This window comes from Danio aesculapii, chromosome 9, assembly GCF_903798145.1.
Source record: "Danio aesculapii chromosome 9, fDanAes4.1, whole genome shotgun sequence".
Classification (NCBI taxonomy): domain Eukaryota; kingdom Metazoa; phylum Chordata; class Actinopteri; order Cypriniformes; family Danionidae; genus Danio; species Danio aesculapii.
The window spans coordinates 41,987,614-42,015,073 of NC_079443.1; the positions used below are offsets into that span (position 1 = coordinate 41,987,614).

A 27,460-nucleotide genomic window follows, 5' to 3' on the forward strand; every position below is an offset into this window, starting at 1 on the left:
GCACACTGAGGCTATTGGGGCAGAATATAAAAGCCTGATCCAGGAGATCAAATTTTCAGGGAAGCCAAATTTTTTGAGAGTTAAGAAAAGATATTCCCACTCAACTCGATCAAACGCTTTTTCAGCATCAAGGGAAACTATGACTTCATTCATATCAGAGTATGAGTCTGTGTACATTACATTAAACAAACGACGCAAGTTATTAAACGAATTACGCCCACGAATGAAGCCTGTTTGATCGCCATGTATTACTGCTGGACAAATTGGTTCAAGGCGCAACGCAAGAGCCTTGGCCAGTATCTTAAGATCCACATTTAGCAGTGAAATTGGCCTATATGATTCACAGAAAATGGGGTCCTTATTTTCTTTTAACAAGAGTGAGATGGATGCCTGTGTGAGAGTCAGTGGGAGAGAGCCCCTCTTGAAAGATTCATTATATACTGCTACAAGAAGTGGACTCAGTAAAGCTGAGAACTTCTTGTAGAACTCTATGGGGAAGCCATCTGGCCCAGGTGCTTTACCACTCTGCATAGCCACGATGGCTTCCATGATCTCTTGTTGTCTGATACAGTTTCCCAGTTCAGAATCAATGTTAACAGGGGGGAGATTTAATTTCTCAAAAAATGATTCAAAAACAGAAGCGTTTTTAGTACATTCTGATGAATATAAAGAGGAATAATATTCAAAAAATCTATTATTTATATCATGGGGAGTGTGTAATACAGAGCCAGAAACGGATTGGATTTGACTGATCATTTTGGAAACATCGCATTGGCGGGCTTGGTAGGCCAATAATTTACTGGCTTTATCACCAAATTCATAATATTTGTGGCGGGTCTTCAATAGCCTTTTCTCTTCTTGAGAAGTTGTCAAGAGATTAAACTCCGTCTGAAGGCGCAGTCTTTCCTTGTATAATTTAGGACATTGTTTCACAGCATATTGCTCATCTAACTTGCCTATATCATCTGAAATGTCTTTAAGCTTGATAATCTCTTGTTTCTTGGTGTAGGAGGAGAAGGAAATAATCTTTCCACGTATAACGGCTTTAAGAGCCTCCCATAATGTGGCTCTTGAGATTTCTGGTGTATCATTTGTCTCAAAAAAAAAGATTATTTCTTTTGATAAGAATGTAACAAATTTTTCATCTGACAATAATAGAGAGTTTAACCTCCAGGGTCTGACACCTGAATGATAATTAGGGAAGCTAAGTTTAAATGAGAAAGGAGCATGGTCCGATATTACAATGTTATGATATTTGACAGATGAAATAAGAGATATTAGAGTTTTATCGGTCAAAAAGAAATCAATACGGCTGTAGGTATGATGTACAGGAGAAAAGAATGAGAATGCTTTAGAGGAGGGGAAATAAAATCTCCATGGGTCAATTAGCCCATATTGTTCACAAAAATCTTGTATAAGCACAGCGGATTTAGCAGGCGGTACGACTCTGCTTGAGGATCTGTCTAACGACGTATCCAAAACACAATTATAGTCACCTCCTATAATCAAAGCATGATTGTCAACTGATGGAACTGTGCTAAAAACTTTGCTGAAGAAAGAACAATCATCAAAGTTTGGGGCATAAATGTTGATCAGTATTACTTGTTTATCAAATAGACGGCCTGTCACAATGATATATCTACCATTAATGTCACTAATGACATTATCAGTGACAAATGGGACATCCTTTCTAATAAGTATAGCAGTACCTCTGCTTTTAACATTAAAGGAGGAATGAAAAACCTGCCCACCCCAAGATCGTTTAAGTTTCACCACATCTGCATTTAACATGTGTGTTTCTTGCAGAAAAGCTATTCCTGTATTTAGGAGATGCAAATGTGACATAACCTTATTCCTCTTAATCACATTATTAATGCCTTTCACATTCCAAGTCACAAAATTGATCTCACTTACTTGATGCTTGGACATTTTCTACAGGAAAACAATTAGTAAGTGAATCAAAATAGGACAAGAGAGACTATACATGATTATAAACATTAACAACACATAACTTAAGCATTTGCTGACATGAAGGGATTCTAACTGAGAGCTAATAAACAAAAAAAGCCACACAAAAAACCCACCCACCCTTAAAACTAAACCCAACATAACTATATGAAACCAAACATCCACTGGTTTACAGTGTACCATCACTTACCAGTTATCATTTCTACTCTGCAATGTAAAAAAATAAATAAATCAATCAAATAAAAATAGTTATAATAAAATGAAAAAAAAAATTTTTAATATAATAATAATGAATAATAAAAACCTCTCTTCACAAAATGAAACATTAACGTTACCAAGAGCACCGTTTTATCTTAATATGAACACTTTCAAACAACGATGATGAACTAGATTAACAGATGAATCAGTTTTTGAATAGTCCGTTTAATCACTGAAGTGATTATGTAATTGAGAATACGTTTAGGAACATGAGCAGTTACGGAGCAGTCTACTATGAGACATTTATAGCTGCTTGCTTATTGCGGGTGGCAAAACCTCTTGAATGAATTCAGTAGCTTGCTGAGGAGAATCAAAGAAATGTTTCTGACCATTATGGGTGACTCGTAAACGTGCAGGGAAGAGAAGCCCGAATTCTATACCGGCTTCCCTCAGCCGTGCTTTGATCGGGTTGAACGCTGCTCTCTTCTTAGCCACCTCCGCGCTCACGTCTGGATAAAAGTGAATCCGAAAGCCGTTGTAAAGAAGCTGTCCCTTTTCCCGTGCGAGTCTAAAAATTAGTTCCCTCATCTGGAAGTGGTGAATTCGAACAATAAAGGGCCTCGGGGGTTGGTTTGACTTTGGTATGGGAGCCAGGGAGCGATGCGCTCTGTCCACCACCGGGGGCTTGGGAAAACTGTCCTTTCCGAATACTTTAAGTAGAAGTTCCTCAATAAATGCAGTTGGAAGCGCGCCCTCAGTGTGCTCAGGAATGCCAATTATTCTTACGTTGTTCCTTCTTGAGCGATTTTCTAAATCGTCGAGTTTCATTTTCATTCGTTCGTTATCTTTGGTCAAAGCTGCGCATGCAGTTTCCAAAGAAGTGACGCGGCCATCTACGTCGGTTAATGATTCCTCGACATCTTTCAATTTTTCCCCCTGGGTTTGCAGCGATGCTTTCACAGCTGAAATGGAGGTTTTTAGCTCGGAAAGAATCTCCACTCTGAGCGCTGCGACCTCTGATCTGATGCCCCCAAGAAGCTCGCGGATGTCGTCTCCCTGTGTCGAAGCCGCCATACCCGCCGCTTGCACGTTATCCTCCTCAGTTATTTCAGTGTTCTTTTTTGTATTACCTCTCGGCATATTAAGTTATAAGCGCTGTCACGATGTCCTATTAATGTTGCGTAAAATATCAGATGCACTTAAAGCGTGTAGAGAACTTAGATTAATCAAAGTGATTGAAAGCAATATTCAGAGCAGAAACCTCCGACTTCTTACTCCGCCATCATACCGGAAGTCATTCTCTGATCTTTGTTTTGAATGCAATTAGATACCAGGTACATTTTTTTCATTGTGTGTGGGAGTGTGAGGAGATACAGAAATTTGGGGTGGAGGTGACTCAGTAAATTTCACAATTATGTTTCATTCCAATTCCTTCAAGTCCTGGATTATGTATATTGAATATGCATGAAGACAGTTGTGCTTTGTCTCTTAAAGAAAGAAAATTGATTGATTTATGTTTAATAGAAGCAAGGCGTTGTATTGCTTTATGTTGGAAAAATGTTAATGGCCCCTCTATTGGACTTTGGTTGATATAACATGTTTGGCTCTTGAAAAGCTCACATATATAAGAGAAAAATCCTCTGAATTTTGTGATATCTGGAAGGTGTTTTTGAACTTTGTGAAAAATGGAGATACTGAAGAAGCTTTAGAAGTCTGAAGTTATGGACTGTGAATTGGTGTTTGATTAGATTTATTTTTTATTTTAAGTAATTTTTTAAAAAATAAGGATTATTATTTCATTTTTCCCTAAACCTGTCCAGGGTACGTTTTGGGTTTTGAGATTTAATTTATTGTAAAACCTTGAAAAACTTAATAAAGACATGTTATACAAATATGCCATATAAGATTTCTTTGGTATATAAACTACTTTTACACATAAATAACAGTTTAGTGGGTGTATTGGGTAGAACACTGAAAAAATGTATAATAATCTTAATTTTTTTGCAATACTAAAATAAAATAGGAAATATTCTGATGCCCAAATTGAAGCTATTGACCTTATTCTTGACGTACGAGCTGACGCAGCCATTTTTCTCTTTTTGGCTCAAGACTTCTGCTCTCATTTACTCTTATTGATTTTTAGACATTAAAAACAGCTCATTATGCAGCTTGATGTTGCAAACTGACATTTTCTTATTATATTATTCTACTTTGTCTGTATAGTCATAAGCACTTGTTTGTAGAGCAAGTAGTTGGACCATTTATCATTCCTAGTCATTTCTCCCATAGGCAACTAAATTGAAAGTTTTAAAATAATTGCAAAAACGAGTGCACTTCCGCATTGTACAATAAGGTCAATATTGCACATTGTTTTGATGCTTGAAATATATATATAATATATATAACTCTCAATTTTTGTCTCTTTCCCAGAGATGGGTTGCAGCTGGAAGGGCATCCGCTGCATAAAAACGTGCTGGATAAGTCGGCGGTTCATTCCGCTGTGGCGACCCCGGATTAATAAAGGGACTAAGACGAAAAGAAAATGAATGAATGAATGTTTGTCTCTTTAATAATTGTTCTATGACTTTAAAAAAAATGCATGAGCATTCCTTGCATTGTCTCTTAATGGTGCCTCTCATGAGCATCTGAACTGGTTGAGCATGATTTTAAAGCAGTACCTGTAATAACCCTGTTTATCTTTTGAGTACATCAGCTTTTCAATGCATGGTCTGTCATCCACCTTCTCCTCCCATTTTCCATCTGTCCAGCCTTCTGCATAGCTCTGCAGCACAAGGATCTGATCAATGAAGGGACCCCCAGACTCTGAGACCAATAATAAAGATGCAGACAGAGGGAATTTCATTTTCATATATATATATATGACCATTCAACCATTCATTTGTGTTGTGTTTTATTTTCATGTGTTTATATTCATTTATTCTTCATTTAATTTTTTTATTTAATCATATGATCATTAGTCATTTACATAATTATCATTATATAATTTTATTAATCATTAGTTAATGATTAGATTTTTATTATTGATTATTATTTGTCAATTTATTATGTTTTTATATTTTATTATTATTATTTTCCTATAATTATTGCTTTATTATTATTTCAATTTTCCATATTGTTATCTTATGACTGTGTGGATTCAAGCAACACTTGTTTTCATGAGTAAGAGATAAGAGAATGTCTCCATTTCAAGGACTGCATTTTCTTTGGACAATGTTGTGAAGCAGTCATTTTGCATTGCTGTTGCTTGTGGTATAATAACACTTGTTGGATTTATCCAGGTCAGACAAAGTCTGAGCATTGAAACACACACAACTAAAATTATTCAATAAACTGCTCTTTCTTTTTCATCATTACTTTATCTCCTGCTTCTGCTCCGTTTTTTCAGTCAACTACAATATTGACAGGAGATTGTTTATTCAGTTGAATACTGGTTAACAGGTTTGGGTATTGGAAACTCTGCTGACTTGTTGTTAAGATACCTGGAGAAGCTGACATTTTCTGACAAGATCTGGCATCCAGGGCTGGATGTTATATGTCTGGCATGGAGATGGTGATCTAACAACACTTTTCATTTGTGTCTGTAGATTTTAATAATAATAAATATTTTTAAAAGCAGTTTTCTATTTTTTTTTTCTCCTGCACTGGACCACAAATCTGCACTTCAGCAGCATCTACATAGACCACATTACAGAGTTTTACACATTTCTACATTCTGAAGATTTTTACAGAGGGATATGTTCATACTAAATTTCCCTGCTTATAAACAACATTTTATTCTTCAAAAAAATTAACAATTCAAGAAACTGAAAATGTGTATACTTTGTTTGACAAAATGAATAGAGAAAAAAATCCTCTGTAAAACATTTAATATGACTCTAACATTTGACTCTAAAGGGGGTCGTTTAAATGTTATTTAAAATGAAACTATTCATATGGCACTCTGTGGTGCGGCAGAAACATGAACAGTGTCCTGAGTCGTAGCTGGCGCCAGTGTGCCCTGATAGAAATCTATGTATAGAATTCTGAAATGCACGGTGCTGCGAGGTGCAACGCAGCACCATGCATGCGTGCGACCCTCTTAATATGACTCTAATATAAAAACATTTAACTGTAATACATTTAACTTCAATATATATGACTCTAACATTTAACTCTAATACCTGTTAATAATATATAACAAGCATCATGTCATTTGAGTCTAATATGAATATTGTGTCAGTAATGTATGAAAAATAGTCCATATTGAAATGACATAATACCTCATTTGCATATTTAAATATAGAATTTTAGAAAACATCTAATATAAAATGAAAAGTTTGCAATTCTTAATGTAATCAGTAAACTGCAGATGGTGATAACAATTAGTTCATTTTTACCCTGATCACCTGCAGTGTCTAGTACAGGGATAGTTTACTCTCCCTCAAGTGGTTCTATACCTTATGAGTTTCCTTTTTCTGATAAACACAAAAGAAGATATTCTGAACTATCCCTTTAAATAGCACATGACTAACTAGACAGTCACACACTGTCCTTATACCGTAGGTTAAGTGTGTATATTCTGCCACTAGCTTTCACATTTGGAATTACAGTTTATATATATACTTTCTGAATAAATGAATGACAGTTCAATTGAGCTAATAAAATTAACCACCTGTCATTTCAATTATTCTTTCTAAAAGAAACAATCAAATAAACCAGTATAACTTACCAGCAATAAACTCTTCGTATTCAATGACTGGTATGTTAGCCTGCAGGCTGGTTATGCTGAAGAATTCACCCCACGGGATGCGAAGCTGATGTATTTCAGGGCTTTGCCAGTGATACAGGCGTCCCCACGGAGGCAAAACCAGCACCCAGTCAGCGTCTTTCCTCAACGTCTTCAGCAAAGTGGCCATGCGAATATAAACATCCCGTCGGAGATTGAAGCCTTCGGGGGGATTCACATCATACAGGAGGTAGCTGACAAATTACATAAAGAAAGGAGCATTCAACTTAGGTCTCCAACTTATGTATTAGACAAAATGTTTCCTTTTGTCAAAGTCTTTTATCAAATATCTTTTTTTCGGCAAATAGATTTAAAATTAAATTTAATCAAACTTTGTTTAGATTTTAATAGAAAAACGACTCCTTTTTGATGTCTTTTCCAATCAAAGCAACATGTTTTTAATGATCTCATTGGAAATTATATCAACAACAAATTACATACTTATAAGACTGCTATCATGAAGAAGGTTAATATTGCATTTATTTAATTAAACTTCCACTAATTGAGGTGAAGCATTTGTGTTTCATTTAAATAAGAAATATTACAGGTGATTTTATTTTTCTCTTTATTCTATCTCACAAATTTTAAACTACATGCATTTGTAAATTGATGCTAATTAAATAGCAAAAAATAAATCTACAAAATGAAAACATCTAAACAGTAAAATAATTGTTTAAATTAATACATCAATTATAAAAATGTCTTTAATATTTTCTCTCTAGAAATCAAACCAACAACATTTATTTAATAACAGTTTCATTAGAATAATAAAATAATTCAATAAATAATCAAATAAAATAAATCAAACTTTCATTTAGTTAAAGCATTACCTACCTATTTATTTGTTTCATTAGATGTAGCTTGGAATAGTTTTCTTTTTCACTTTCTCCAAATAAAATGTTTATAAAAGGTGTAATTTGTAAAATGAACACATTTTCCCTATTTCTTTCTTTCTTTCTTTCTCTCTCTCTCTGTCTCTCTCAATTGCTTTATCGTCATGACAAATGTTCCAAATATATTGCCAAAGCATTTATAAAGTTACATAAAAAAATACATATTAAAAAAAAAAGAATATAGTAAACAGTAAATAGTAATGGTAATTAAAAGATGTATTAATTCATTCATTCATTCATTTCTTTAGAGCTTAGTTAATTTATTAATCTTGGGTCGCTACAGTGGAATAAACCGCCAACTTATCCAGTATATGTTTTACGCAGTGGATGTCCTTCCAGCCGCAACCCAACACTGGGAAACATCCATACACACTCATTCACACACAAACACTACAGACAAGTTAGCTTAGCCAATTCACCTATGGTGCATGTCTTTGGACTTCTTGCTGTGAGTCAATCGTGGTACCCACTGCGCCACCGTTCTTTATTTTAAAACAGTTTTTAATAAAAAAATTTAAAAAAAACATTTTAAGGTCAATATTATTAGCCCCTTTAAGCTATATTTTTTCGATAGTCTACAGAACAAACCATCGTTATACAATAACTTGCCTAATTACCATAACCTGCCTAGTTAACCTAATTAACCTAGTTAAAGCTTTTAAATGTCACTTTAAGTTGTATAGAAGTGTCTTGAAAAATATCTAGTTAAATATTATTTACTGTCATCATGGCAAAGATAAAATAAATCAGTTATTAGAAATAAATTATTAAAACTATTGTGTTTAGAAATGTGTTGAAAAAAATCTTCTCTCTGTTAAACAGAAATTGGGGAAAAAATAAACAGGGGCCTGATAACATTTTAGGACAAAACAACAATAAAAACAAAAATAATCAGTATATTTACAATGATTCACTTATAATAATCTAGATTTCAATAATCTCTCTCCTCTTTTCTATCAAATGAATATATTTTCATTAATAAAAGACTCATAATAATTAAAAACAACTCTTAAACAATTTAGTTTGAGAAAAAACACTCTTACAGTACTTATAATAGATTTTCTATATAGGGTAGTGCTGAATGAGTGCTGCCAATTAAATTCAAATGGACCTGCATAAGAGGAATAAATCAACAACATTCTTAGCATCGATGGACAAAAGCAACATAAAAGTCTGAAGCATCTTTTTCAGCATATCAGTCTTACCGAACATCCCGTGATGCTGCAGCCACCGGAGAAAACATCGATTGACCGGCACGAAATGCATCGTCCTCTGAAGCCGACGACGATTTACTAGAAAAAATAACAAGGATAAATACTGTAAAATATCGTAAAATATGATGGGGAGGAACAGACACAGCTGCTCCCCTGTTGGTCGCCATGTCTTTCTCTCACAGCCACGCAGTTCCGGCGTCGGTGCAGTTGCCTAGCAACTCATACAGCGACGTATATATCGGTATTTCCTCTTTTTCGCAGTTATAAAATCCAACAGTGTAAAGTGAAATATAGTCGTATACACGACACGATTAATTAAGAGAATAAGAGACCACATGCTGCGCTATAGTTCGAAATACAAGACGTGGATGAAACCAGTCTGCACACTTCTCGCGAGATTTCCTCTATAGTGTCGCGCCATTATGACACCTTGAAGAAGGGCCAATGAGCAGCGGCGACAGGGTGAAACCTCTCTGTGTACAGTGATCCAGAACATCACAGTTATGACCATGTCGTTCATAGTTTTCACGTCTGCACAGAGGTTAGTATTCATAAAGTGTCCCAGATCTGGTGTTATCGTGGATTAGTTCTGCTTACAAGCTCTGTAGATGAAATAGGCGATCGCATGCAGTCTGACAGTGCAGTGAAGTACACAGTACAATTCAGTTGAGGACATTTGTCCGAAGTTTGGAGGTTGACTGTTATGTGTACATTGTCTAATAATGTAAAGAAAGTCAGCTAATAATTTACTAAAGCATTAAAAGGTATATAATAATAAGAATGTTTCTGAAACCTATAGAGGCTAACTACAATTTTGCATTGTGCATGACATTTGGGACAATCATTTGTTGCTAAATATGTTCATATATTTTAGAAAGTGTATTTCTGTGTGTGGATGAAACCGTTGCAATGTAAGCAATTGCTGTTTGATGTATGTGATTATGCAGTCAAGAGATATTTACTGTTTTCTTGTTGTCCTTTGTTACTTGGCAAATTTGAAAATTATTATTTTAAAAGTTATTTTGTAGTATGGAATCTATTACATTACATAATTTTAGTGACATTTACTGTATTATACATACTGTATTATTTAGCATTTTCTTGTCATATATTGTATTTGATATTATGTATTGTCTATTTTGTCATCGATAATTAAAATGAATCATAAGTAAATACTATATTTGTATATTGTTTGCATACTAGAAGTTTCAGTTTCAAATATTTTGTGTATTTTTTAGTAGCAATGCCTAAAATATGTAAAACACAAAATTAGTAACACCACTATTGATTTTATCTATGTAGATTGCGATCAGTCTGTAGATTGCAGAGAATACACGGACACATGGTAAGTTTGAGCTTTAAGTAATCACTGTATTTTTAATATCTATCTATCTGTCTGTCTGTCTGTCTGTCTGTCTGTCTGTCTGTCTGTCTGTCTGTCTGTCTGTCTGTCTGTGCGTGTGTGCATGCAATTATTCATTCAGTTGAAAGTATGCACACTACATATATAGATAATTTAATTTGTTTACGTGAAAAAAATAACCATTTTGATTTGATGTCTTGTGCTAAATTGCTTGAAATTAAAATAAAAATGTAGCTTTTTATTAATAAATTGTTAATTTAAGCTTAATAAATGAAAAAAAAACAACCAAAAATAAAACATTACATATCATAATTGCTGTATTACTGTTAAAAAAACAGTAGTTAAATAGGGGTCAAAGACGTGATGGTTCATTTAGGTGTACACATTAAATAAAACTATTTTATTTGCATCAAATAAAATGTTATTTTACAAATCCTTTTTATATGTGTGTATATATTAGGGCTGCACGACATTGTAAAACACTGACATTGCGATATTTGTTTTGCCATGATATATATTTCGACATGAATATAATTCAGAGTCTAAGAGTAAGTACAGAAATTAAACAATTCAATGTAAAATAGCATGATCATCATTGTATAAATAATTACAAAATAATAATATATAATAATATCTTTATCTTTTTTATACTTAATAAACAATCCAATCCTGCAAAATGACTATTGCAGATACACACATTGCGATTTGGATGCTCAAATGATTGTTCAGCCCTAGTTATAGATGTATACAAGCCTTTTAAATGCAAATATATATATTTTTTTAAACTAGAAAAAAATATATACAGTTGCAATCAGAATTATAAAACCCCCTGAATTATTAACCTCCTGTTTAACATAAAGAAGATTTTCAACACATTTCTAAACAATAGTTTTAATAACTAATTTCTAATAACTGATTTATTTTATCTTTGCCATGATCACAGTAAATAATATTTTACCAGATGTTTTACAAGACACTTCTATACAGCATAAAGTGACATTTAAAGGCTTAACTGGTCAGGTTAAGGTAATTAGGCAAGTTATTGTATAACAATGCTTTGTTCTGTAGACAATCGGAAAAAATATATATAGTTTGAAGGGGCTAATAATATTGACCTCAAAATTGCTTTTAAAAAAACCTGCTTTTTATTCTAGCCGTAATAAAACAAATAAGGCTTTCTCCAAAAGAAAAAAATATCCTCGGACATACTGTGAAAATGTCCTTGCTCAACATGTTAAACATAAAAAAAAATGTTTAAAAAAATTCAAAGGGGGCTAATAATTCTGACTTCAGCTGTATTTTTTGATGTTCATTCTAATGTGGGGAGGAAGGATATGTAAATAGATATTAAACTTTTATTGTTTAATGCCTGAAACCCACTTTTCGCATTTAACCGGTGCGCAATTTTTTGGGGCGTTTTAGTGTAATAATATAAAATAGATTCTGCATGTTTCGTCCATCAATATTGTTCTATTTCTACATGTCTGTTTTCAGATGTCCAGTAAAGCTGGATCTGAAGTTCTGTTTGAGAAAGTGGGAAAAGCCGGAGTGATCACACTAAACAGACCCAAAGCTCTGAATGCTCTGACGCTCAACATGATCAGACACATCTACCCTCAGCTCAAGGTTACAAGAGAACAACCTCTTTTATTATTGATGATGATCATCCAGTCTAACTCCATGATAATCTCTAATTTATTTATCTGTTTCAATCTTTTTGTTTTTGTAGAAATGGGACAAAGACTCAGAAACAGATATAGTGATTATTAAAGGAGCAGGAGAGAAGGCTTTCTGTGCTGGTGGAGATATTAGAGGTAATAATGTAAAAGACAACTGATCAAGAAACAAATCTGTAACTGACACTGAAATGCTCAAAATGAATAATTTTCCAGCAATCGTAGAGGCTGGAAAAGCAGGCGATTCTCTTCCTCAAGTCCTATTCCGTGAGGAATACATCCTAAACAACACTATTAGTATGTCTTCACACTTTTTTTTAATCGTTTTGATTTGAGGAACAGACTTATTTATATCTTCAATTTTTCACTTATTTAGGTACATATCCTAAACCCTATGTGGCTCTAATTGCTGGAATTACAATGGGAGGAGTGAGTATTTATGCTAAATTATTCTCTTGCTGCACAATTTACCCAGCAGATGGTGCTGTCTGTCCTAATTTAGCAGAAAATAGCATTAATAAAGCCAGAGGCGATGTGGTCCAGCTTGACTTGTGTTTACTAATGACAAAATAAATGAAGGACAAAGTGTCCCGCTTTATACATATAGCTCTACTATTTTTTTGACACTGGGTCCAAAATAGGACTCACGTTGCCACTGACTTGTATGATGCACAGTCTACGTGTTTCCATTTGTGAACCGATGCATACAAATCAGTAATCATACTGACCCATTAGCTATTATCGTGTGTATTTTTAGTGCCGTTTACAATACCTCGCAGTCATGTTTGACCATATGAGATGCGTGACACACTGTGAGTCATAAACCCCTCTTTTAATCCTCTTAATTTCTCCTTCACTGTGTATTTTATCCAGTAGGTGTCAGCAATGAGCTTCTCTTGCACACAATCTTTTGGCTTTCTTATGAATCAGTTCTCAAATGTCCTTTGATTGGTAGGCTATGGATTGAGCAACATTTTATACGACTGTCCACGTTGCACATAGTAAGGGAGAGTGGGGACAAAAGTACCATTTTTCATAACCTATTTTTTAAAAGATAATGTTTTAGACAAATATTTTTGCTGTGGTTACTAACTCACAAAAGTGGTCTATCAAAATCAGGTGTTACTTTGTATCAGTGTAGAACAGCTTCAATATAATTTCACTTTAAACAAAAATTGCACATTGATACTTTGAAAGTAACACAACAGTATTTGCTAGATTTACTGGCTTAATTTTGTTCATTTTAAACACATCTGACTGTGACCGTGTTAATGTTCACTGCGAGCATATCTTGTCCTTTAATTTTGCAAAAAATATAAAACTGCATTTTCATTTTGAATTTCACTTTCATCCAATGTTTTAAAACATTCAACAATGCACTGTTACAATTTTCTACAATTTTTGAATATTTTTTTTATTATTATTGGCAATATGCATTAATTTTGTAAAACATAAGAATCCAAACACTGCAAACTGTAATGTAGAAGTGAAAAATAAGGTTTGTCAATTAGCAGTGGCACATAAGTGTTACATTGATCCCCACAGGAACACTTGCTGTTTAACCCTGATTTACTTTTGAACTGCAAACTGAAGGATGTGTTATTGCACTAAATAACCTGTAGATTGATCATTAATGTGATGCATGAAAAGAGAAACACAGCTTATAATAAGGAAAGAAGAACCCCCTACAATAATTTATTTTCTTTCTAACCATGGAACACGGTCCCTAAATCAGGTGATTTTTGGCAGCTCCATCAAGGGTTGCATGCTGAATGTTCTGTGTTGTATGCCTGGAAAGCAAATGTTGTCAGGGCTTCGAGAAAATCGATTTGTTACTTTCATCCACGCTCTCCCTTTCACATTGGCTCAAATGTCTTTTATTTAAATATTAGTCACAGTGGAATTACAGATGCATCACAATTAGTTGTGGGTCAATCTACAGTATTTAATACAGTACGTTAAAACATTAAATGATTTTTAAAATATAAATATAATATGAATCCATCTAATAAATCATCCACTACAAATTGATGTCTCTTTATAAGCAGTGTATTATACAGAAGCCCATTTCCATCTCAGGATACTTTTTTTTAAAGGTAACTGTGACTCTTTATGTCATAGTTTTGACTTTTCTGCACATACTGTAGGTTTTTCTTGCAATTCTGAGTTGGACTTATTTCTCTCAATATTGCTTATTTACGGCAGTTCTAAGTTTTTTTTTAATAATTATTAGTTCATAAGTGATCTCAGTTTTTCTATTAGTTATTCGTATCATTATTTAATTTAATGTAATGTAATGTAAAGTGTGTGTTTATATAGCGCATTTATTTTGTATGGCCATACACCCAGAGCACTTCACAATCATAAGAAGGGTCTCGCCATACCACCACCAGTATTCAGCATCCACTTGGATGATGTGACGGCAGCCACAGGTCAATGGCGCCAGTGCGCTCACCACACACCAGCTATAGGTGGAGTGGAGAGACAGTGATAGAGCTAATTCAGAGGATGGAAACGATTGGGAGGCCATGATGGGTAAGAGCCAATGGAGGAAATTTGGCCAGGACACCGGGGTTACACCCCTACTCTTTACGAGAAGTCCCATGGGATTTTTAATAACCACAGAGAGTCAGGACCTCAGTTTAACGTCTCATTAGAAAGACGGTGCTCACTGACAGCATAGTGTCCCCTTCACTATACCAGGGCATTAAGACTCACAGGAACGCCCCCTGCTGGCCTCATTAACACCACTTCCAACAGCAACCTAATCTTCCCATGTGTTCTCCCATCCAGGTACTGGCCAGGCTCAGGGTGATATGGCTGTGTTATTAATATTATTTATACAATATTTATATCTCTACAGACGTGATTTTTTTTTTTTTTACAAAGTGGTCGATTTGAAATCAGTTCTCAAAAGCTGTATTTTAATACTTTTTCCATATTTTATATTTTAGGGGTTTTCAAAGTGCATGCACTAAAAATAAATTTTATTTGTCTTCATTTTTTGTCAATGAATTAAATTAACTGAATCTTATTGACAGCCATTTGAGTTTTCGACATTGTAAGAAGAAAGAATTGTGAAATTAATCAGAGAATTCCGATTTTTTTCAATCTACTTGACTAACTACTACCTTATTCCTCCCATTTCTGTAATAATATCCTAGGAAATAAGACTTGTGAGCTTATAACTTAAGATTGTTGAGATAAAATCTTGCAAAGGAAAGTCCGATTTTTATTTGATTTATTTTGTGTTAAAAACAAGCTTGCATCGTATTAAATGTATATAGATGCCCTTCATCCGCCTTTGTTACACAAATGGCCACAGAAGTGAGTAAACTGCAAACATGGAATATTTAACATGGAATATAATCATCAGTACTAACATGTTGGTGCTTAACCTTCTTTTACCATCTTATTGGAGCAGTTGAAATATGACGATCTTCAGAATTTCGTGGGGTTCTGGCAGTAGGAAAGCAACATCGCAGGATGGAATCTGTCACTTCCTAGCGTTTGATTGATCAGGGTTTGAGTCAAGGTCGAGGTACGGTGTGTTGCTGTACATCCTGTGGTGTGAGCTGTTTGAAGCAGAGCTGCGGTGTGATGTGTCTCTGATCTCTTCTTTAGGAACAGCTTCACTGACCTCAGATGCCTCTAAGGTTGGGAATAGGATTTTTCCATTTACTCTGATATTTGAGGAAAAAAAATGAGCAGTATCGGCTGAATCACAGATAATGTAATTAGAGCACTCGCAGAGCAGCGCCGTATTGATATTCCATCACCCTTCTTGTTGACTTCTTTCTCTCCCAATATTTTCATCAATTCATTTCTTAAAGTGACATTAAGTGATTTTTTTTGTAAGGATAAAAAAAAACACTTTTTTAAAGAAGAACTTGTTTCTGAACTGCTTGTCAGTTAAATGAGGAACTTGATGTTTTTCTACACTAAGTAGTGTGATGTGTATTTTTTTTAATCTTTGGATAATTTGTTTCTTTTATTTACTGGCTAAGTTAAATATTTGTAGATACTATTATTCTTATTATAGTAGTAAATATAAATTATATATATAATTATATTTTTTCAACCATATTAAGATATATTTTAATTACTTTAAATTTTAATACTAATAATTCACAATAATATTTAAATGCATGCAGACTTAGACTCAGAACACTGAAAATCTTCTGATAGAATAAAACTCTTCATTTCGCTTCTTTATAAGCACTGATATTTCCTGGAAATTCTAAGCTATTTTTAGAAACGACACCCTGAAGTGTTTATACACAAGTTCCTTCCAGAATAACTATTTAGAGAAGACTTAATAACAGTCCTGTCAATAGTATATAGTGATAGTAGATCATCTAATAAATCAACATGAACATAAAAAAGGATATTTTGTAGTTGTCCAACTGAATCTCTGTTTATGCAACACATTTTGTAATGGAACAGATATGAAATCCCTCAAAAGGGGGCGTCTCGCACTCCTCATTGCAGTGTATCAGTCGGTGACTCGGTGTGATCTATTAGCATCTCTTTGATCCACACACTGACCTGTCAGACAGGGGCCATGCCGCACCTTTAATGCCTTCCTGACCAATGCTTCTTATCAGATATTCCTCTTATTTTATTCTCTTCTGCATATTTCAAGCATTTGTAGGAATGTTTTCTTTTGCTGTGATTATCCTGGACACTTTATTAGGTGCTAGTACCAAACGGAAACCTCCTTTTGACTTCAGAAGTGGCAAAAGGAACAGTTCATCCAATAATGAAAATTAACTCATAATATACCCTCAAGCCATCCTCAGTGTTTATGACTTTTTCAATCAGACAAACACAGTCTGAGTAGTTTTAAATTTGATCCTTGCCCTTCCATGCTGTATAATGGTGTTAGAGAGTGACTTTTATTTCGAAGCCTTTAAAGGTGCATAAATCCATTGTAAAACTAACCTATACACCGCCAGAGAGTTAATGCATGTTTTATGAAGCGTATCCATGTGTTTTTGTAACAGAAAAATATTTATGATTATTAAATTATAAACTCCAATTACTGACTTCCTGAGGCGGCCGATTGCACTTTATGTGCGACTGACATACAGTATACAACACAAGGCTAATTCACATGTTAACAATTAACATTTTGATATTAATTATAACTTAAGCTACAGTCACACTGGGCTTTGTGTGTGCGAAATTCTGTCGTGCGGCGCTGTGAAAAGGGGCGGGATTAAACAAGATGATTCGACATTTAAAAAAGCAAGCGATCGCTCCATGTTTTTAATTTCTGTCCAGAGAGGTCATGTTTTGATCCTCGATTGGTCTCACGCAGTCAAGTGATGCGATTTCGCAGGTTAGAGTTCACCAAGCTTAAACTTTGCACGGCAGCAACCTGCGAAACTCAACGCATGACCCTGCGTTTCTGGTCTGACGCATTCGCGTGCGTATGAATGGAAGTCTATGGGAGGAAAAGCACAGTGTGACCGCAGCTTCATTCACCTTATTCTGCGCTGCGGAAGTGTGCTCGTTTTTGCCATTGTTTTAAAACTTACGATTCAGCTGCCTATGGGAGAAATAACTAGGAATAATAAATGACAGAATACCGTCAAACTACTTGCTGTATAAACAAGTGTAATCATGAGTATACATAAAAAGTAGAATAATGTAAAAAGTAGAAAAACATCAGTTTGCAACATGAAGCAGCATAACGAGTTGTTTTTAACATCTAAAAATCCATGTAAGTGAATGAGACCGCAAGTCTCAAGCCAACAGATTCCAATGGCTGCGCCCGCTCGAACATGAAGAATAAGGTCAACAGAACTAAGTTAATCAGGTTTCTAACTTAATTTCTGTTAAGTTATACAAACTTAAGTCAGTGTAATGTAATTTTACTTTAAAATGACTCCTAAGGTTAATTTGATTCAACTTTAAAATTTAAGCCGACCACCAGTATTTGTTTTTAACAGTGCAGAATTGTCTACATTGTACTGAGTTGGTGCCTTGTGATTGGCTGTTTAGATTTGTTTGTTAATCTACTCTCAAACTGAATTTTGCTGCTTGTTTAAACTACTTATTGAAAATGAGTTGAAGCAACATAATTCTTAAGTTTTTTTTTTGTTTTTTTTTTTTTGGGGGGGGGGGGGGGGTGACTCTTTATTTGTTTTATGTTTAATCCACTTACATTTGTTCTTTACTAGAACTTCTATGTTAAGCGGCTTTGATACAATCTACATTGCAAAAGCCCTATAGAAATAAACATGAATTGAATTGAATTTGTAAAAAAAATCAAGTTAACTCATTCAATTTGTGTTGGGAATTGTGTGGAACCCATTATTTTTTACAGTGTACAACTGAACAGGTAAAATGAGTGTATAGTGAGCGTTTGTGGACTTGGGCTCTCAGACTTGGACTCTTCTGAATTTGCGTTCTCATTTACTTCTTCTCTTTGCTAGAGTATCTGTGTTTAGTCATTAAGTCCTGCTTTTCACTTGGGACAAATCTTTGTTGCAGTCACAGCACTTTTGCTTTGAGGTTTGAATATGGGCAGTATGATTTGAAGACACTCTCTTGGACATCTGTTATGAATAAATGCTAAATTATAAATGACAAATAATAAATTCAGTGATACAGCTGTTGGAAGCACAGATAAAAGTAGCCCACATTAAGTCATATTCAAATGAAAATCATTAAAAACTCTGGAATAATATGACCTCTGTTCATTTGGACTACCTTTTATGTAATGGAAATTACTTTCAAAACAACCACACCTTTTAGTTTGATGCTCAACATATGGAAAATAAATCCTAATTAAGCAGAGCTACAGGACAGATGCAGAAATACAGATGAGCAGGAAGAGAAGGACAGCTGTGATATAAAAACACAGCTTGAATGCTGCAATGTTCACAGTATTTTCATTCTAAATCATATAGAGTTCATCACAAATTCATAATGCACAGTTGTACATACTTTTTATTCTTTAGGGAGAGCATTTAAGGACCTTTTTGCTGTTTTACAAATTTTAAAGATTAAAGAAAATCACTTTTTTTGATGACAGGCTGCATTTATTTAAAACAAAGGTGAATGTAAGATTGTTACAAGTAAAAATAAATTTTATGTTGAGTTATGTGTTCAAATATAGTTTACTGCTTTTTCAATAAGTTATCGGAGTCATTGCAGAGATGTATGGATGCAGTCCTCCAAGCTCATGGGAGTCATACACAATATTAATTAGTTTTCCACTGCACCAAGACTTTATATTCTAAACTGCACATTAGTTCTGTTAAGTGACAAGACTTTTGTCTACGCAAAGTCAGACCTTACTGTCCTAATTAATTAAAAATCAAGACATGATCATGTTTTATTTTGGTAAAATAAGCGTAATCTGGAGGCCTTCGCATTTCATATAAGCCACTTCTGATACAAAACGATCAACAAGAAGTCAAGTTATTATTGTAAACAAGTAATATATAAAACTTGGATAGGCGACAAGACTTTTGTAGTGTATATTTTAGTCAGAGAACACTATTTCTTTGAGCTGGCTCAAAATGAGGCAGAGATGCTATCTTTGTCATGAAATTTTTGCTGCTTGAAAAACACATTTTGCATTATTCTTGTAATCTTATCTAACTTTAAATGTCATTAAATACATGACCAGTGCTTGAGCATCAATTGTGGTCTGATTTTTGTCACAGGGTGAAGGTTGCACAAAATTTAATGGAGGTGGCCGTCTCATAATTCTCCATGCAGTAAAAACCCTGTATATATATCTATCTGCTTTGATCTGCTAATATTTGATTTTTCTTTTGATGACTCTAAGTTCACAGGAATGCAGAAAGTTCAGCTTCTGGCATTTTTTCACATTCAGAGTTCTCCAAGTTCCTGATAAAGCTGTTTGACTTATTTTGGGTTATCTGCACTGAAACGTTCCAAAGCGCTTTCATATTAGAAAGCGTATCAGATTAAAGATGGCCTTTAAACATTTTTGGCAACATTTATGTTCCATATCGGTTTTCGAATGAGAAGGTGCTGCTGTTTTTGATCCTGGAGGTGATTTCTTAAATTTAGAAACTGCCTACATTGCCTGCAAGTTTCCTGTCAGAAAGCAGCCAAACATTTTGGAGAATGGAAAACATTTTCCACCACTTCTATGTGAATGATTTGATTCTACATGTGCTTACAGTTTTACTTAAAAATAAATCCAAAATGAAAAAGCAGCAACCAAACTATTCAGATGGTCTATTCATACCTCTGCCTCCTTTTAGGCACTTTTTTTACATTCAATCTTAATTATCCAGATGAGTTATCATGTGGGGGACATGCATGTTGCTCTGATCATAACCTGCTCCTCAAATCCCAGAGGAGAAGATGATTATTGACTTTTATTGAGCAGCCATTGAGAACACAGTGCTGTCTCTGGTGGTTTCATAATAACTGATTTTACCATGTGTGTTTTGTTAAACCAAATGAGTCAGTGTCATGTGCTGTGTGACCTGAGGAATCACATCAGCTAAATTCATTACAGTGAGAAAGGTGATGATGCTGTCTTAGGGTGCATTTGTTGATATTTTCATGACAGATTTATTTTGGCTACAAAACTGAAGTTATTGGCACATTTCAGATCTGCTCTTTCATATTATCCTTAATATTGTATGAGCATGTTTCATGTTGTAGAATAGACGTTAGACTCTCAGGAACATGTCAACATCACATCCCACCACTAGCAAAGACCAGGTTCATCACATACATTTAGAGAGGGAGTTAGTGTGTGTGTGTGTGTTTGTGTGTGTGTGTGTGTGTGTGTGTGTGTGTGTGTGTGTGTGTATGTGTGTGTGCCAATTTCACACACTTAAGGCACAATGTAGGAGTAAAGTCTAAAGCGCATGGCGCAAAAGCATTAGGGGCGTGTCTGAATCCACTTTTGCTATTTTAAGGATGGAAAAATACGCTCTGCGCCGCGGCTCATGGTCATGGCTTACTCATTTAATGAGTTATGGGTGTCTTTTGAGCATAACATGCATTAAACCAATCAGAGTCTCACCTCCCATTTCCTTTAAGAGTCAGTTGCGTCGCGCCATGGCACGTGCTATTTACCTGGTGGACTTTGTAAGAGGAAAAACTGAACTCTTCGTTAGCGAGAAAACAGTTAAACAGACCATCTGCAGCGCGAGGATAAAGAACGAGCCTCTTACATTTGACCTCTTTACTTTACTTTTATTCTTTACTTTACTCCTTTACTTTCGTGGATAAGGAAACAATGTACGCACTCCACTGAAGACATCCATTAGCCTATCCTTAATTTTAAGTGCAAAGATTTGTCTCAAAACTATTTCTAAATTCAGTTCTAATTTTCAGCAGATGAATAAATGAACAATAATGATGAAGTGTGGTAAATAAACGAGTTCTATTCAAACACACCTCCTAGTCTTTTGCCCCATATGGTGATGCATACTTTCCAAAACCAGACAGGTGGACAAATCTAAACTTGCTTTTATTAAAACAAATATAAATATGCATATAATAAATACTGCTAATAATAATAGCATTATACAAATGCTAATTGTCATGAATAAACTGAAAAAAGCCCCCTGAGGTGAAGAAGGCACGGAGGGAGTGGTTTTTATATTTATGTATAAAACAATATTTTTTGTAACATTTTAATCCTTTAATTTTTTCATATGTAAAGATATTTGTGTATTGGGGTGGCGCAGGTCGCTGGCCCAGGCCTCGGCTGGGTCAGTTGGCATTTCTGTGTGGAGTTTGCATGTTCTCCCCGTGTTTGCGTGGATTTCCTCCGGGTGCTCCGGTTTCCCCAACAAGTCCAAAGACATGCAGTATAGGTGAATTGGGTAAGCTAATGTCAATCTAATAAATGAATCAGTCCATCATTAGTGATTGAAGTCCTGCTAAACATATATGTCAATGCACCAAAAGTACCAGGCGACTGCTAGGTTTGCTGCTGCTGTTGTTGGTGTTGTTACTCCATGTGCACTATTTGATTCTAATCCTACATGGTGTGTGAACAGGTTGTGGAGTTTGGGAGCTTATGAAGACATGGTGTGCTGTACATCAGTCAACTGTTTGTTATTCCATTCCTGTGTCTGCTGCTGCTGCTCAGGCAATGCTGTCATGATGCAGGGTCTCAAACGCTAGTAAATCACCAAAAGTGCTGTTGGTGTTTCACTAAGGCAACCGTGCTTCGGGATATATTGTGACAACACTCAAAATGAATTGCATCTGCTCTTTTTCTCTGCTAGGTTTCACTCATTTCTGTTGTTGGGACATCTTTCAAAAGCAGGCTGTCTTCACTAAGCACACTTAAATGTATATGAATAGTGCATTATACGCTACCATGTTCAGTTACAAAAAATAGGACCCAGTTAGTTGTATTTATTGAATTGAATTTATTTCATTTTATTCATCAAGGATGTTTTAAAATGAACAATTAAAAACAGTTAAGATGATGTTTAGAACTTTATTCATTCGTCAACATTCACATATAACGGTGTGAGATATTGACAAAAAAAGTGTTCTGTTTTTTATACTGTATATCAGGGGTCGCCACAGCGGAATGAACTGCCAACTATTCCAGCATATGCTTTACACAGCGGATGCCCTTCCAGCTGCAACCCAGTACTGGGAAACACCCATACACATTCTCACACACTCATAGACTACAGACAATTTAGTTTCTTCAATTCACCTACAGCACATGTCTTAGTACTTGTGGGGGAAACCGGAGCACCCGGAGGAAATCCACACCAACATGGGGAGAACATGCACACAGAAATGCCAACTGGCCCAGCAGGGACCCAAACCAGTGACCTTCTTGCTGTAAGGCGACAGTGCTATCCACTGAGCCACCATGCCTCCCTGTTTTTTTTTTTTTGTTTTCAATTAGCATTTTTCAAGATATATGTGTAATGTTTGGTGCAAAATCCAAATGAAAATTAAATAACATCGTTTGCATTTCTCATTTTAAACACGGTTTTAATATGTAAATTGTATCCACATTTTAATGCTTTATAAGTTGCAAAATTAAATTGAAAATGCAATACACAAACTGAATTTGATGTGTATAAAGCACAAGCAGAAGCTATAGCAAAATGATCATTTAAATGCTATTTGTCCTCAATGCATTTACACTCATAGGAAACATTACACATAGTTCTTGGAAAATGCAAACTGAAATACAGAAATACATTGCCATTTAACATATTTCATTGTTATTTTGCATATTACATTTCGAAATAAATTATGCTACTCATATGCTTCCATAGTATCACAATCTTAATGAGTGATTCATTCCAAACGATTCATAGAAACTAAATAAGGGACTGTTTTTATGAATAGATCACTGAATCACTGACTCAGACATTAAGTTTAAATGAACAGATTCGTTCAGGAACAAAGCACTTCATTGTTGCTCTGAAATACAGATGTTCAGCTTCAGCTTTGCTTGGAACAATTTTTTATCAGTAGCCATCCAAAGATGCGAATTCAATTTATGCACAAAACTGGAAAATCGATGAGACTGCGCTAAAATATCAACCGTAAAAACGGAATTTGCTGTGGTAGGAGAAGCTGCGTGAATCTTTTCTTCATTTAATAAATGACTTGCGCCTTAGAAGACAATGCTGACACGCAGTGAACGCATGGTGACGTTTAAAGGCATGAGACGTGAGCACCGATGCTCTTAACACAATATGTACTAACAGTGGCGCCTGCAGCCGTATGGCTGTATGCACTGTGCGTACCTACCATGAGAGGGAGCGCGGGAATTAATGCCGCTTTTTTATTTATTTAATACATAATTTAAGTTGATTATTAAACAGTATACACTACGATATATTGACAAATCAAGAAAGAATGACAACAAATAAAGGTGTGCGTTTGTGTGCTTTAAAGCGTGTATGTACTTGCTTGGTGGGAGATGGGTAATCTATTGGCTTAAGTTTTACACTAAAAAAATTCAATTCATATAGCTATTGTTTAAAACAAGGTTCAAAATGAGTAAACGCTCTTTAAAACAGATAAACTTCATTGAGACATTTGACAAAAGGCCTAAAACTAATGAGACAAATACTGATCCACACACAGGGTGGAGATCGCAGTCTCATCAGCACCTGAGCCGGGGAAACGGTCTCTTACATCAGACAAACCAGATCCAGCTGCTACGCAGCCTCCTCGCATGGAACGGCTACCATTCAAGGCTATTTTATCTAGAAGATAACTAACCAAGAAAAAAATTAAACAAAGGGTCAAGCTATAAACAAAATTCTTTTTAAAAAGGTATTTTTTTCCAAGAAAATGTACAAATTATATTTTTGTTTGAGCCCTGCCACTACTCAACTGTGCGGGTGGATGATTTTCGGTCAGTAGAAAGTAAGGATTTAATAATGCTTCACTAATTGTATTGTATCACAATCTTCTGTCATATTTTTGCAAATGTTTAGTTTTAAAGATTACGTCTTGTGCGTCTGATTTTTCCTTGGTGCAGATGTGCTTTTATTACATTTAGATTTTAACAAAATATTAAAATTACAAAGGAAACGAGTTATGTCGTAACGAATGCCCTTAAATAATGTAGCCTTTGACAGTAAGCATCAGTGTTTCTTGACATGTTGGGGGAAAGAGGCGGTGCTGGATTTGTGCGTACCTTGGAATAAAATCCTGCAGGCGCCCCTATATCATAACACTAATACTGACATGGGTAAGGCATTTTAGAATGATCAAAACAACTTTTCCAAAGTTTTACAGTGTGCTCAGCCTGCTGGTTTGACCAGTCGCACATGTTTTTATCAACACATAATCAAACAAAAATCACATGACTTTTTTTAATGCGCATACAGGAATTTGTTTCGTAAAAGTTGTTCCATCGTAATTTGTGCGCATTTTTCTTATCAAATAAAAAAGAATATCCTACTCGGTATATGTGCATTTTTAAAATTTATGTGTATCTTGGTGTTTTCATCAACCATTTTTTATGTTCATATCCAAAATGTGCATAAAAATAGGTGAATGTAAACATAGCTATTGAAGCAGACAAAACTGTCTAATATGTTACTCTTAAACAAGTTACTCTTGTTTGTTGATCTGTTGTATAAATCAGTCTTTACATTTGCAGTTGTGCTTGGGCTGATATTCAGGAAAATGTGGTAGTACTTAACTATATTGTTAAAATATATTTTGTTACAAATGTAACCTATATTAAAGTTGAAAACAGTCGGTTAAAATGTATTTTAAATTGTAACAAAATGTCATTATATTAGAGTTTACCTTTTTTGATCAAACATATGTAGCTCAATTGAGCATATAAAATATTTAATGAAAAACCTTACCTATCTCAAATTCTGAGACGGTCTCATGTACCAAATGTATGAGATGGCCTTACAAGACTTAATAAAAGTGATAAAGCATACAAGTCATATGCACCGTGCATACAGATTTGAAACAACATGATGATGAGTAATACATTTTAATTGTTGGGTGAATTATTCTTACAGCGGATTCATGTGGAGACTTTAACCCTCAGTTCTAGCTCTCTCCATCTGCTCTGTGAACACAGTACCCAATTATTGATCTGTTCTGTTTTTTTGTCTGTGCAGGGTGTGGGTCTTTCAGTTCACGGACAGTTTCGTGTGGCCACTGAGAAGACACTATTTGCCATGCCAGAGACGGGCATTGGTAAGAGGCAGACCATGTTTCTCTATCTCCCTGTGGAGCATAACTGGGTTATAATCTAAGTTTACATTAATAATGCAAGGTAGGTTTGATTTCACAGGAATCAATAGTACTTTATCTCTCCAAAAATTGTGAAAATTGATAGCATGTGCCAAAAAAAAGACCTTACACTGTGTTTATTTGACAAAAAATGCACACATTCAAATTTAACTTTGCATCTTGAATGTTAGATGCATCTTCATTCAATGAGTTATAGAAATCACATCTTTAGCAAAAAACATTTGGGCCCACAGGCTTCTCAAAGCAATATTTTAAAGCAGATGGTTCAGGTCAGTTTAATGTGGAAACAGTGTTGAGAGATGGTGTGGACTGAAGCACCTGTCTGGTGCTTTGCTCTTTGAATGAGCCGCATGCTGAAATGCTCCACAGACAGCGTGAATGGAAGGAATTCTGGCGATGCAGACGGCATGCCATCAATCTGCTGCTGATATGTATGTGGGTGGGTCTCGTTCCAGACGTAGAGCCAACCGATGAGTCTTGATCAGTAGTATGAGAATTTAATTTCTCGACCTCTCATCTGGTCAAGGTTTGGTGGACCGCTCAGTTCATGGTGGCATAATTGAGTTAGCAAAGTGTAAAAGCAAGTGTGTTTTAGAGATTGAGCACAAGCAACTTACAAGTTTGTCAAGAAAAATTTAGAAAATTCAATTTCTTAAGCACAGATTTGTGAAAAAGGTGACGCTATGTATAATGAAATATTTGACAGCCAAAACAACAATAGCAGACTACAGGACCTTATGTGTACAGACATATAGTGTTTCTTTGTAATGTGACAGCGCCAACTACTGGCCTGGAAAGAATAGTCATTTTTACTGATCCTTGAGAATCAGGAAGATGCAAAGGTACATCATACATATAAACATATCCTTCCAACTATTCATGTATTTGAGGTTACTATGTTTTTGAAGTCTTTTATTTTCACCAAAACTGCATTTATTTGATTAAAATGCAGATTCCATTATCAAGATTATTGTTAAACATAATTAAAGTCCTCGTAAAATCAAAACTAAGTTGTTTATTAAGGTGCTACAATAAAAATGTGTTAATCTTAAGGTAATCTAGAATAGTTTGCTCCAAAACGGTTTCAAAATTTGCATTTAGAAGAGATAAATCATTCAATGCTTCAGGTTTGTAAGTTCTGGTAAAATAAATCTTACACAATTTCTTTTGATGTCAATTGATTTTTCAGTTTCTCATCAAATTTTCTGACCAGTCAAATGCTCTCTAGTATTTGATACATCCAGCCCCCTTCCAGACGATAACAAACCAACTGTGGGGTTCACCTAAACACTTGAAAATATAAGAAAATATTCAATTCAATTCACCTTTATTTCTATAGCATTTTTACAATAAACATTGTGTCAAAGCAGTTTAACATAGACGTTCTAGTAAATTTAAATTGACAGTCTTCAGAGTTGAAGTTCGGTTTAGTTCAGTTCAGTGTGATTTAATTTTCACTGCTGAAAGTCCAAACACCAAAAAGAGCAAATTCATCGATGCGCAGCTCCACAAGTTCCAAACCAAGCAAGTCAGTGGCGACAGTGGCGAGGAACGAACTACACCAATTGACGAAAGTGAAGGGAAAAAACCTCGAGAGAAACCAGGCTTTGTTGGACATGATCATTTCTCCT

General features: G+C 34.9%; 2 protein-coding genes across 3 annotated transcripts in view; one reads left to right on the forward strand and one right to left on the reverse strand.

The window, feature by feature from the left end:
• Nucleotides 1-27,460, reverse strand: part of pofut2 (protein O-fucosyltransferase 2) — a 54,466-nt gene that overhangs the window by 14,868 nt on the left and 12,138 nt on the right. Inside the window, exons 2-4 of one of the 2 annotated variants that reach the window (XM_056465721.1) lie at nucleotides 9,051-9,137; nucleotides 6,896-7,146; nucleotides 4,845-4,989 (exon numbers count right to left, since the gene is read on the reverse strand). In XM_056465721.1, coding sequence (XP_056321696.1) covers nucleotides 4,845-4,989; nucleotides 6,896-7,146; nucleotides 9,051-9,088 — 434 coding nt within the window. In that variant the 5' untranslated portion in view covers nucleotides 9,089-9,137. Of the gene's footprint in view, nucleotides 1-4,844; nucleotides 4,990-6,895; nucleotides 7,147-9,050; nucleotides 9,278-27,460 lie in introns of those variants that run through there. The other variant, XM_056465720.1, reaches the window with a different exon arrangement.
• Nucleotides 9,487-27,460, forward strand: part of hibch (3-hydroxyisobutyryl-CoA hydrolase) — a 47,673-nt gene continuing 29,699 nt past the window's right edge. The window contains exons 1-7 of the mRNA XM_056465722.1: nucleotides 9,487-9,600; nucleotides 10,362-10,404; nucleotides 11,917-12,048; nucleotides 12,152-12,236; nucleotides 12,315-12,395; nucleotides 12,475-12,527; nucleotides 25,694-25,772. Of these exons, the coding sequence (XP_056321697.1) occupies nucleotides 9,563-9,600; nucleotides 10,362-10,404; nucleotides 11,917-12,048; nucleotides 12,152-12,236; nucleotides 12,315-12,395; nucleotides 12,475-12,527; nucleotides 25,694-25,772 (511 nt within the window). The 5' untranslated portion in view covers nucleotides 9,487-9,562. The remainder of the gene's footprint in view (nucleotides 9,601-10,361; nucleotides 10,405-11,916; nucleotides 12,049-12,151; nucleotides 12,237-12,314; nucleotides 12,396-12,474; nucleotides 12,528-25,693; nucleotides 25,773-27,460) is intronic.